At 38.8% G+C, this 12,058-nt stretch overlaps 1 protein-coding gene across 9 annotated transcripts in view; it reads left to right on the top strand.

The window, feature by feature from the left end:
- The window catches only part of pard3bb (par-3 family cell polarity regulator beta b), a 449,216-nt gene that overhangs the window by 417,675 nt on the left and 19,483 nt on the right, over nucleotides 1-12,058 (top strand). For 8 of the 9 annotated variants that reach the window (XM_048193363.1, XM_048193369.1, XM_048193368.1 and 5 more), the window contains one exon: nucleotides 8,749-8,778. The exons of the other annotated variant lie outside the window; for it this stretch is intronic. In XM_048193363.1, coding sequence (XP_048049320.1) covers nucleotides 8,749-8,778 — 30 coding nt within the window. The remainder of the gene's footprint in view (nucleotides 1-8,748; nucleotides 8,779-12,058) is intronic. 9 annotated transcript variants of the gene reach the window in all.

Here is a 12,058-nt window from a genome sequence, read left to right as displayed (position 1 = left end):
ACCCATTTCCCTACTGCTACACACACACACACACACACACACATTTTCACACTTAATCGTACTCGCATCCACTTTTTGACACCGTGTAGACACTCATATTCCATTACATCCTCTCACAAACCCACACACTCGCTCATACTGCTATGGACATCCCTGAGGTATGCCTGACATTTCAGTTCAGAGAAGGAGGAACTTCATATAGAAGACTAGTTCTGCCACTCATTCGGATATAGATTTGAAGTTTTTGAAAGATTTTGTTGACACTACTTCTTTCGCACTACTTCTCTTCAAGGCTACTCTAAAGGAAGAGTGGAAACACTTTACAACAAGGTTCCGTTTGGTATCACAAACTAACAGTGAACAGGATTTTTTGTTCATTTATAGATATATTATTGTTTATTGTTAATTCATGTGTAATGTAATATTGTTCATTGTTAATTCCTGTTTGTTTTTTAATGCATTAACATAAAATTTTAAATCTGTGTACAAATTAAAATTAAATGAATAAATGCTGCAAATGTATTGTTCATTATGTTATGTTAGCTGTTGCATTAAAGTTAATGTTAACATATACAGTATACCGTTCAGGAGTTTGGGGTCAGTAAGATTTATTTATTGAAAAATGTCATCATAAAGTATGCATTAAATTGATCAAGTGACAGGAAAGACTTTTACGTTGTAACAAAAGATGTCAAATAATTGCTGCTCGTTTGGAATTTCTATTCATCAAAGAATTTAAAAAAATTGCTGAAAATTCAACTTCACTATCACAGGAATAAATTACATTTGAAAAATATATTCATATAGGAAACAGTTATTTTAAATTACAAAAATATTTCATAAAATTGCTGTTTTTACTGTATTTTTGATTAAATAAATGCAGCCTTGGCAAGCATGAAAGACAAATCCTACCGGCTCCAAACTTTCGAACGGTACACTGTAAATTATTTTCATGATTTGTTATGACAACATTTTTTCTTTTGTCAAATCAACTTCAATAATTAATGTGGTACAGATAACATAATATTTTGATTTTCTGTTGATTAAACCAATCACCTTCATTGTATTAACTCAAAATTTTAAGGCAACCAGGTAACTTACTTTTTTAAGTTAAACCAACAAGTATTTTTTACAGTGTAGTGTTGCGTAGGCACCTATTGTATCCGTTGGCGTTCTTATTATTATTCTGCTTCTTCTGCTCTGAAAGTCTATGGCAGCCCATAAAACCGTATGGTAAAAGGTTGTGAAATTTGGCACACAGTTAGAGGACTGTCTGACCTTTGTCCATAGCAAATTTGGAGTCTCTAACTCAATCCCTCAAGCGCCACCAGCTGTCCAAAGTTGCACTTATGTTTATGTTAATAACTTTTGAACCATGAGGGTTAGAAACAAATGTTTTCCTCTGATTCCTTGGGTCAAGCCGAATCGATTGCACCCTATGACGTCATTTTCCGTCATGAAAATTATTCCGCCATTTTGAATTATCTGAAAAACCTACTTTTTCTAACTCCTCCTAGGCCGTTACTCCGATTTTCAGAAAAATTGAACCAGATCATCTTCAGACCATGCTGACAAAAATTTATGGAATTCAAGTCGATTCCTCAAACCGTTTTCGAAAAGCACGCGTACAAATTTTACATAGCGCTTGCGAAAAGGCTGTATCTCTGCAACGCTTTATCGTATTCAGAACAAACTTGGTACATGACATCACAAGCATGACCTGAGGCATCATGCAGTGTTTCAGTGCAGCGCCACCTACAGGTGCGGAGATATGAAAATTGGCTGTTTTTGCTTATTATTTCTGATGGGTTTGTCCAAAAATCATAAATTTGGTTTCATTGGATTCGGGGCATCATGCCGAGTTGAATGATAACCAATTTTCCCATATCGGACATTTTGGCCGTCGGCCATTTTGAATTTTGTGCTAAAATGCTGTATTTTACGAACGCATTAGCGTATCATTACGAAACTCGGTATGGGTCATCAGCACAATACCCTGAAGGAGCCTGAGAAGTTTCGGACCAGCGCCACCTTGTGATCAAACTCACGCAGAAACTTACGGTTCGAGGCTAAGAGTTGCATGACAAATGAAAACACAATGCATTCTGAAATCAGCTCAAAATATCAAACATCATCTGACTGGATGAAATCATGATCTGTGTCCATCATACACTATACGATTTTCTGTGAAATTGGTCAAATCCAATTTGTAGGCTCTGAATTTCGACAACCAGCATCGGCTTGAGCAGACTGCAAATCAGGGCAAATGTCTGTGCAAAAGTTAGTGAAGTGTATTCTAGCCTTTGAAGTTTTTTTCTTAAAAATGTTTACATTTCTTTAAAAACCATGTTGTTTGAATTCGAGACACAATGTGTAAACCACAAAATAACATTGTAAAGACACCGTGTCCTCAATTTTGACACAGCGCCACCTTGTGATCAAAAGTTATAACAAAATTTACAAAAATGCTAATAACTTTTGACTATTTTAACTCATTGAAACTGGTCTCAGTTAATTCCTTGGGTCATGCCGAGAACACAGATATCAAATTTGCCATAGTCGGCTGAACTTCCTGTCCGCCATATTGTTTTTCTTTAAAAACATACTTTTTCGAACTCCTCCTAGACCGTTGCTCCGATTTTCACCAAAATTGAACCGTATCATCTTCAGACCATGCCGATAAAAAGTTATGGGTTTCAAGTCGATAAATCAAACCGTTTTTGTATACCAAAGCAACGAATTTGAGGCATGATGCAAAAACTACTCTTGAAGCTGTATCTCTGCAATGCTTTGACATATTGACACCAAACTTTGCAAGTGTCATTGTCACCTCAGTCTGACCATACTACAATTTGGACACAGCGCCACCTATTGGTCGAAAGTGATGAACCAGTAAATCCTCATTTTTGATCATTTTTCAGCTCTTTTGCCTAAAATGATCTTAATAGGTCTTTAATTGCTCACTGTTGCAGTTAGTCTGATGCTCACGGCCGTGTTGGCTGGCTTCTTGTGCCGTTTTTGTGCTTGGCCCCGTAATTGCTGCTTGCAGCTATATTTATAAAGTGTTATCATATAGTCGTCCGAAAATTGGTATCATTTACTCCCCCTCATGTTTTTCCAAACCTGTATTTTTTTATTTATTTTCTTCTGTGTAACACTAAAGGAGATGTTTAGCCAAATATACAGGCGACTTTTACCACACAGTGAAAGTAAATGGTTACTGGGGCTTTTGAGCTCTAAAAATAACAAAAACATACCACAAAAGTATCTGTTGACCTTTTGTTGTTTGAAGAACAGACTGTTATTATGTCCTGTAGATAAATTCAATGTCTAGTTATCGATTGTCTAGTTATCAATCATGTTTTGAATGTCATGAATTAAATGAAAGCTATGGCATGTGGGGAAGATTTTTAACTAGTCACTTTCATTGTATTGAAAAGAGCAGCATGAATATTCTGCTAAATATCTCTTTTTGTTTTCCAAAAAAAGAAAGAAAATCATACAGGTTTGAAATAACATGAAGTAAATGATGATGATTTTTTTTGTGTGTGTGTGTGTGTATGTGTGTGAACTATTCCTTTCAAAAAAAACTAGAGCATAATATAGAATAGAAATATAGAAAACACTCTCTCAAGATGATATGCATTAGCTTTGGCCTGTCCTAGCAAACAAACGCACAACAGTTTTACGTTAACAAGAAGATGTAAAGTTGCAGAAGTTTGTTTATTGCAACCAAAAAGATGAAACTAAGTCACGAAATAGTGCATATACAACAAAATGCTGAGCTCTACTGATGGATTCTCAGAGGAGCGAGCACGAGAAGTCACTGCGTTAGCTCCCGCTCTCCCCTCGCAGCGTTCATGTCCTAGTTAAAATCAATGCACCCTCATTAGAGAAAATTATGAAAAATTAAAGCTATCAAATAGATCTTTTTGTTGCCGGGTAAGAGTCTATTGGCCGTCACAGTGGCTGCCAGCGGGAACGGCATTCAGGGACGGCTGGAGAGACTTTGTTAAGAGCCTTCACTAATTAGGGTTGGAAACTGATGGCTTTTCACAAGCCACAGCAATTACTGCAGTAAAGGAGAGCAGCAGATAGAAGTGGACTTGAATGAATGAGTTTGTTTTTCTTCTTTTGCCTCGTGACATTTCGAACGAGTTTGAGTGTTGCTGATGCCGATCGAATGAGAGCGAGAGAGAGCTGAGAAAGACCAAAGGTCAAACACAAAAATTATCATTCCTCTTACTGAAGACAGACAGGAATGCCACACCATTTAGGACCTTACTTGAATTAGTCTTGAATTAGCATTGTATGTGTTTCACATTGTGCGTTTTTAAGGGCCAGGTGCTCTTTACATAGAGATTGACCTAGGCTGACACAGCCACAGGAAGGCTACTTTTGTTCCAAAAGCTGCTTGCCGCTTGAGTCACCAGCTCCATTTTATCAGCCTTATCTAAAACGCTCCGTGACCTCGTAATGCTGGATTTTGAATAACAAGAGCTGCATTCACGATTGAGATTCAACTGCTGATAAAAAAAAAAAAAAAAAAACATTCATCTGCCCTACATGAGGTTTATTTTTCCAATGCTGAGAAAATTGCATGTGGGAAATGCTTGTCTAGTTGGATGCCTAGACAGGGCAATCTATGAATATTCTCTCATCTTTAATCATCTTAATTGTGTAATATTATTATATGCAAAACAAAAAGCAGTCTATACAACTCGAATGCTGTATTCTATCTCATGTGAAGTCATACGATAGCTTTGTGGAATGTAAAGACCAAAATTTAGGTTGTTATTCACTCTCAAATGTGATCATTATGCATCTCTTAAATAAAATATGGTGCCTATAAATATGACAAATATGACAGCTTTCGGGGCCATGACCTAGCAGTTACCGCACAGACTCCAGACGCTACATGACTCCAAAGTTGTATTAATGAGTTCCAGAGCTTTTCGGATAGGTGCAAGTGAGTTTTCCAGTGAAGAATCACAGGTCGTCTTGAGTACTATAGACAGTTTGTCATGGTTCCTCCCAAGTTCTTCCACATGAATGCACGTAGTGAGTAATTCTTCCATCATAGCCGAGGAGGTTGCTTCAGGTGGAGTTCTAGCGTTTCCACTCAACGTGTCGCGTTTGCCTTCACATTGACATTTCTGTGTCAAAATTGAGGACACGGTGTCTTTACAATGTTATTTTTTGGTTTACACATTGTGTCTCGAATTCAAACAACATGGTTTTTAAAGAAATGTAAAAATTTTTAAGAAAAAAACTTCAAAGGCTAGAATACACTTCACTAACTTTTGCACAGACATTTGCCCTGATTTGCAGTCTGTTCAAGCCGATGCCGGTTGTCGAAATTCAGAGCCTACAAATTGGATTTGACCAGTTTCACAGAAAATCGTATAGTGTATGATGGACACAGATCATGATTTCATCCAGTCAGATGATGTTTGATATTTTGAGCTGATTTCAGAATGCATTGTGTTTTCATTTGTCATGCAACTCTTAGCCTCGAACCGTAAGTTTCTGCGTGAGTTTGTTGTTTTTGGAGTGACTTGAAGTCTAGTAGTGCGTGACCCTCAATCATTTAGTGTAAGATGCCCTGTTTCTGTAACCATTTACAGTGTCACCAAGTATATGATCCCAGTGCTTTAAAATCTGTTCAGATTTTAACCCTTTCACGCATAAGTTTAAAATATTCTAGCTGACCCCCCAGAGTGAGGCCCCATTTACACTAATGCATTTTCGTTTTAAAATGAAAACGATCCTCATCTGAACTGGCGTTTCCATAGCGTTTCAGAATCGATCTCCGTCTACACTACACAGCCGAAAACGCATGTCACATGACCGTTCATACACACTGGGCATGTATGTACAAGTGTAAATAGTTGCCTCTTGCACGTGTAGGTAGCTGCAGTATTAAAAAATGCAGAGTTTAACTGTACAATGGCTGCTAAAAATGACAACAAAGCCAGTAAAGATTGCAGTTCAGTCTCTATGTTATTGTTTACATGGTCGTCAAGGACACGCAGAGCGGATGTGGGCAGCCACGCCATTGTTTTCAAAAGTCTCCGTTTTGGTCTGTTTATACTGAAACGCAACCCCAGCATTTTCAAACTAAAATGGCCAATGCAGCGTTTTCGGCATAGTGTAAACAACAGTGTTTTACGTATGTGTTTTAAAGGTGCCCTAGAACATTTTTTAAAAAGATGTAATATAAGTCTTAGGTGTCCCCTGAATGTGTCTGTGAAGTTTCAGCTCAAAATACCCCATAGATTTTTTTTTTATTCATTTTTTTAACTGCCTATTTTGGGGCATAATTAGAAATGAGCCGATTCAGGGTGTGTGGCCCTTTAAATCTCGTGCTCCACGCCCCAAGAGCTCACGCTTGCCTTAAACAACATAAAAAAAGTTAAAACAGCTAATATAACCCTCAAAATGGATCTTTACAAAGTGTTCGTCATGCAGCATGTCTAATCGCGTAAGTACAGTGTTTATTTTGATGTTTACATTTGATTCTGAATGAGTTTGAGGCTATGCTCCGTGGCTAACGGCTAATGCTACACTGTTGGAGAGATTTATAAAGAATGAAGTTGTGTTTATGAATTATACAGACTGCAAGTGTTTAAAAATGAAAATAGTGACGGCTCTTGTCTCCGTGAATACAGTAATAAACGATGGTAACTTTAACCACATTTAACAGTACATTAGCAACAAGATAACGAAACAATTAGAAAAACAATTTACAAATATCACTAAAAATATCATGTTATCATGAATCATGTCAGTTATTATTGCTCCATCTGCCATTTTTCGCTATTGTCCTTGCTTGCTTACCTAGTCTGATGATTCAGCTGTGCACAGATCCAGACGTTAATACTGGCTGCCCTTGTCTAATGCCTTTCATATTGTTGGGAACATGGGCTGGCATATGCAAATATTGGGGGCGTACATATTAATGATCCCGACTGTTACGTAACAGTCGGTGTTATGTTGAGATTCGCCTGTCCTTCGGAGGTCTTTTAAACAAATGAGATTTATATAAGAAGGAGGAAACAATGGAGTTTGAGACTCACTGTATGTCATTTCCATGTACTGAACTCTTGTTATTTAACTATGCCAAGATAAATTCAATTTGTGAATCTAGGGCACCTTTAAAACAAAAATGCGCTAGTGTAAATGGGGCCTGAGTATTTTAAGGTGACCGTTATTTTAGAATGTGATCATTTTGCAGCTCAACTCCAGTTCCAGCATGCATTATGAGCAGTGTAACATTTCTGTTTTCTCTTTTAATTCATGAACATGCCTTAAACATATTCACCTCACTGCATTAGCGCTGTAGCTGCACACCTGCCCCTTGACCTTCTCCTCCTCTTAATTAAATGGCAGAGATCCTCAGAGCAGCGTTCAGCTCACATCAGCTCTCTCTGGCCCTGCGCTGGGCCGTTTACCCTGTGTGGAATCGATGGCCGTGTGAGAGGTTCTTATAATCTATAACTCACATCACTTGTGCAATGGCAGCACTTTGGCTAAACTCAATTAACAGTCAGAAGAGGGCCTGTGGTTTTGGCTGATTGGATGTGGGTGGATGCGTTGGAGTGTGTGTGGAGAGAGATTGGTGTTTGAGATTACACTTTTTCAGGCCAAACGGTTCTGGAGTTTGAAGGAGTTTTTGACTTTTACAGACCCAGTGTTCTGCCAACCAAACAATCGCCAATCATGAGACCCCCAATTTAAAAACTTCCCAGTAACACCATAACATATGTTGATAACATCAAGCATTAACAAACAGTATTGCATGTCATTGTTCTTCTTTTTAAATTTGCATATAAATTTACACTTGCGTTCAAAAGTTTGGGATCAGTAGGAGTTTTTATACAGTAAAAACAGTTACATTGTGAAATATTATTGCAATTTGAAATGACTGTTTTCTATTTTATTTGAATGTAAATTATTTATGTGATGGTAAAGCTAAATTTTCAGCATCATTACTCCAGTCTTCAGTGTTACATGTTCCTTCAGAAATCATTCTAATATGCTGATTTAGAGGTCGAGAAACATTTCTTTTTATTATCGATGTTGAAATCTGCTTAAGTTGTGCTGCTTAATATTTTCTTGAAAAATCAGGATTCTGTGGTAAATAGAAAGTTCAAAAGAACAACCTTTATTTGAAATAAAAGCCCTTCCTAATCATATTAAATATAAAAGTAATGATATATTGATTCATAAAATTATTAACATATTAATTCATAAAAGTATGCCCACAACTGATGTGTGCGCTGATGAATGTTTATGTGTGAATAAAAGCCTTAATTAAATCTGTTCATCATATAAAGTGATCATGTCTCTTTTTTTGCACTAAACCACTCAATTCATATGGATTAGATTTACAATCTCTTTATGAACTTTTTTAAGCAATAAAGTGGTAGTTGCATAGCTGTCAGTGGAGAGACAGAAATCTCTCAGATTTCATCAAAAAAAAAATCTTCATTTGTATTCCGAAGATGAACGAAAGCCTTACAAGGTTTGGAATGACATGAGGTTGAGTAATTAATGACAGAATTTTAATTTTGGGGTGAAATAACTATTTAAAGAGATAATTATGTAAAAATTATTTTATCATTTATTCATGTTGATCCAAACCTAGTAATAGTAGATATTTTGAAAGGTTTTTGACCATACAATGGAAATCAATGCTAACCAAAACTCTTTGGTTTCCAAAATATCTTCTTTTATATTCTGCAGAAGATCCTACATGTTTGGAAAGACATGAGGGTGAGTAAACGATGACAGGCCTTTCATAAATTTAAGGTAATTTTCCATTGATTTCCTTTTTGCTATTGATCGTGCACCTAACCCAGGCTTTCTCCCTTGCTAACCACATACTGAGAGGGCCAGATCCGCCACTCCGGCCCAAGGGAACCAGTCTGTTCCAGTGAGGGCTTTGGTTATGCATGCATCATTATGCCAGATCTGACTCTGTTCTCATGTACAATCACAGATTGAGACATATCCTTCTCTGCTCATCTCCCTCCCGTACTCCCAGAAGGAAGCGGTGCGTGTTTGGAGCGCTGTCAGTATTCATATGACCAGCTCAGAGGAATAAATGATCGCCCTTCGGTTAGAATTGACATGTCTGGTTATTCATGTCCTTTAGAGGAAGTGATCAGATGTCTGAGCGTAAGTAATGACTGGCAGAGACGCACTTGTGCACAGGCCGCTGATGGATGACGAAATACTTGAGTCAGCTGGAAAAGTAGCCCAAATTCTGGGCTTTTCATTTTTCACCGCAGCTTGTCGTTTTGCAAAGTGAAAGCCAGATTTTAACAAATTGCAAAGGAGCTGGATGTTATTAGCTGTCTGCAGTGTGGTTTTTTTTCTTCCCCAGACTTTTTATGTTGCCCGTCGCTGACTGTGTTTTATGAGTGCTGAACGTGATGGAGTAATGGAGCCTATTTATCAATGCAGATATTAATATCGCTCCAGTCCTTCACATGACAGAACAGCATGTCTCAGATTAAATATGTCCTGTCAAAAAACATCAGCATATTCTCCACTCTCACTCTTAGAGCATTTTAAACAGTCTCTACCTATAGAGCCCAGCACACTTTCTGTTTTCTAAAGTCATCTACGATATACTGTCTCACTTAAATGCATGTGTGCAATATTTTGCATATCATTCCATGCAAAACAAAACAAAAAAAATATTAACACATTGCTTGCTCCACCTCTGAAAAACTTTTTTTTCAGTCAACATAACCAAGGTATGAATGAAAATCAGTTGGCAAATGGCTATCTACAGTACGTGTCGTTTTAGGTAATGCAGCTTTTCTTAAGTCTTGCCAAAAGTTGCTCTAGCACTAAATTTAACGTCATTTCATGTTGACTTTAAAGACGAGGGCCTGCCATTTTTAGTCTTGCGTCAGGGATGAATACATCAAAATAAGTTTCAGCACGGGTGGGCTGGGGCGAACGGAGGTCCAGGTAATGGTGCTGATGGCTCATGGATTGTGCAGTGTACGAAGTGATGGGGAGGACGCTTTACGACTGGCTGTGTCAGTCTCTTCCGCCTGAATTGCCCTCTCATCTCTCCTCTCCTCTGCTCGGCACGCCGTGAAATGGCTTTCTGTAGGCCATTAGCTTTGAAGGAGCGGGGACGAGTAGGATGGAGGATACAGCACCGGCCTGCTCTCCCACCATGCCATCCCAATGGCCTTCATTACGAAGCTTAGCTCTGACACACATCACCCAGCGTGTCTGTCAGTCAGATGCTACAGTGTTTATTGCTGCCCGTCGTCACCCCAGGTCGAGTACTGCAGGGGACAGATTCTTGAACAATCTGCTGGCGATTTTTTACTGTCATGACACACTTTCCACACTTTTTGATGTCTTGTTAAGATGAGACTAAAATATTTTTTGAGAATTTTGAGGAGGATTATGAAAGCTACAAGTGATTAGAGGCCTGGAAATGACTTGAGAAAGATGTTTTCTTCTGCTGGATGATGCTTGCAGGATAAAGTCAGGGTTGTGAGCCTTATAGGGTTAGGGTTGTCTTTGTTTAAATAGATGTGGTTTGAAAAAAAACAACAACTGTGCATATTTATTTGTGCAATCAATGCTTTTCTCATGGATTTAGTAAGAACTTGGGGTAAATGTGCATTAATTGATATTTGTGGAATCAACAAAAGTTTTCGTAACAGTCAACAATCAATTTAGCTCACTGTTTTTCACTGTGTGTGTTATACACTGATCAGGCATAACATTATGGCCACCTTCCTAATATTGTGTTGGTTCCCCTTTTGCTGCCAAAACAGCCCTGATCCATCGAGGCATGGACTCCACTAGACCCCTGAAGGTGTGCTGTGGTATCTGACTCCAAGATGTTAGCAGCAGATCCTTTAAGTCCTGTAAGTTGTGAGGTGGAGCCTCCATGGAACGGACTTGTTTGTTCAGCACATCCCACTGATGCTCGATTGGATTGAGATCTGGAGAATTTGGAGGCCAAAGTCAACACCTCAAACTCATTGTTGTGCTCCTCAAACCATTTTTGCTTTGTGGCAGGGTGCATTATCCTGCTGAAAGAGGCCACAGCCACCAGGGAATACCGTTTCCATGAAAGGGTGTACATGGTCTGCAACAATGCTTAGGTAGGTGGTACGTGTCAAAGTAACATCCACATGGATGGCAGAACCCAAGGTTTCCCAGCAGAACATTGCCCAAAGCATCACACTGTCTCCGCCGGCTTGCCTTCTTCCCATAGTGCATCCTGATGCCATGTGTTCCCCTGGTAAGCAACGCACACGCACCCGGCCATCCATGTGATGTAAAAGAAAACGTGATTCATCAGACCAGGCCACCTTCTTCCATTGCTCCGTGGTCCAGTTCTGATGCTCACGTGTCCACTGTTGGCGCTTTCGTCGTTGGACAGGGGTCAGCATGGACACCCTTACTGGTCTGCGGCTATGCAGCCCCACACGCAACAAACTACGATGCACTGTGTATTCTGACACCTTTCTGTCAGAACCAGCATTAACTTCTTGAGCAATTTGAGCTACAGTAGCTCGTCTGTTGGGTCGGACCACATGAACGTTCTAAAGAGTGCAATTATTTTCAGGGAAATGCACAGCTAAAGTAGTTCCAGGCAGGTCTTGAACGCATTACATGTCCATATCATTTTTTCCAAATGATTTCAGTCATTTCAAAGTTCCTACAACTGCAAAAGAACCAAAACCCACAACGACACTGATAAAGCAAATAAAAATAGTAAACAATAGGATAAAAATTATTTCCGTTTTTGCCTCAAAATTATGCTATTATGCACAGAAAGCACATACTGTCTTTCTTCCGCTCTCTCTCCTACTCAAACGCGCACAAATGCAGTACGGTCACACGCTCACACAGAAACGAGTTGTCAGCGCTGCTCTGATGATTTTATCGGTAAAATAGTTTAGCAATATAAAAGCTACATGACATTGCTGTTTTTGAAGCAGATAAACTGACGCTGCTGCCGAACACTGTTGAGTGTATCTAGTAAAGCCTTTCTAACAAATAACCA

Source organism: Megalobrama amblycephala, linkage group LG6 (genome assembly GCF_018812025.1).
Source record: "Megalobrama amblycephala isolate DHTTF-2021 linkage group LG6, ASM1881202v1, whole genome shotgun sequence".
Classification (NCBI taxonomy): Eukaryota; Metazoa; Chordata; class Actinopteri; order Cypriniformes; family Xenocyprididae; genus Megalobrama; species Megalobrama amblycephala.
The sequence above is the reverse complement of the archived record's forward strand: the minus strand, read 5'-3'. Positions and strand labels throughout refer to the sequence as shown.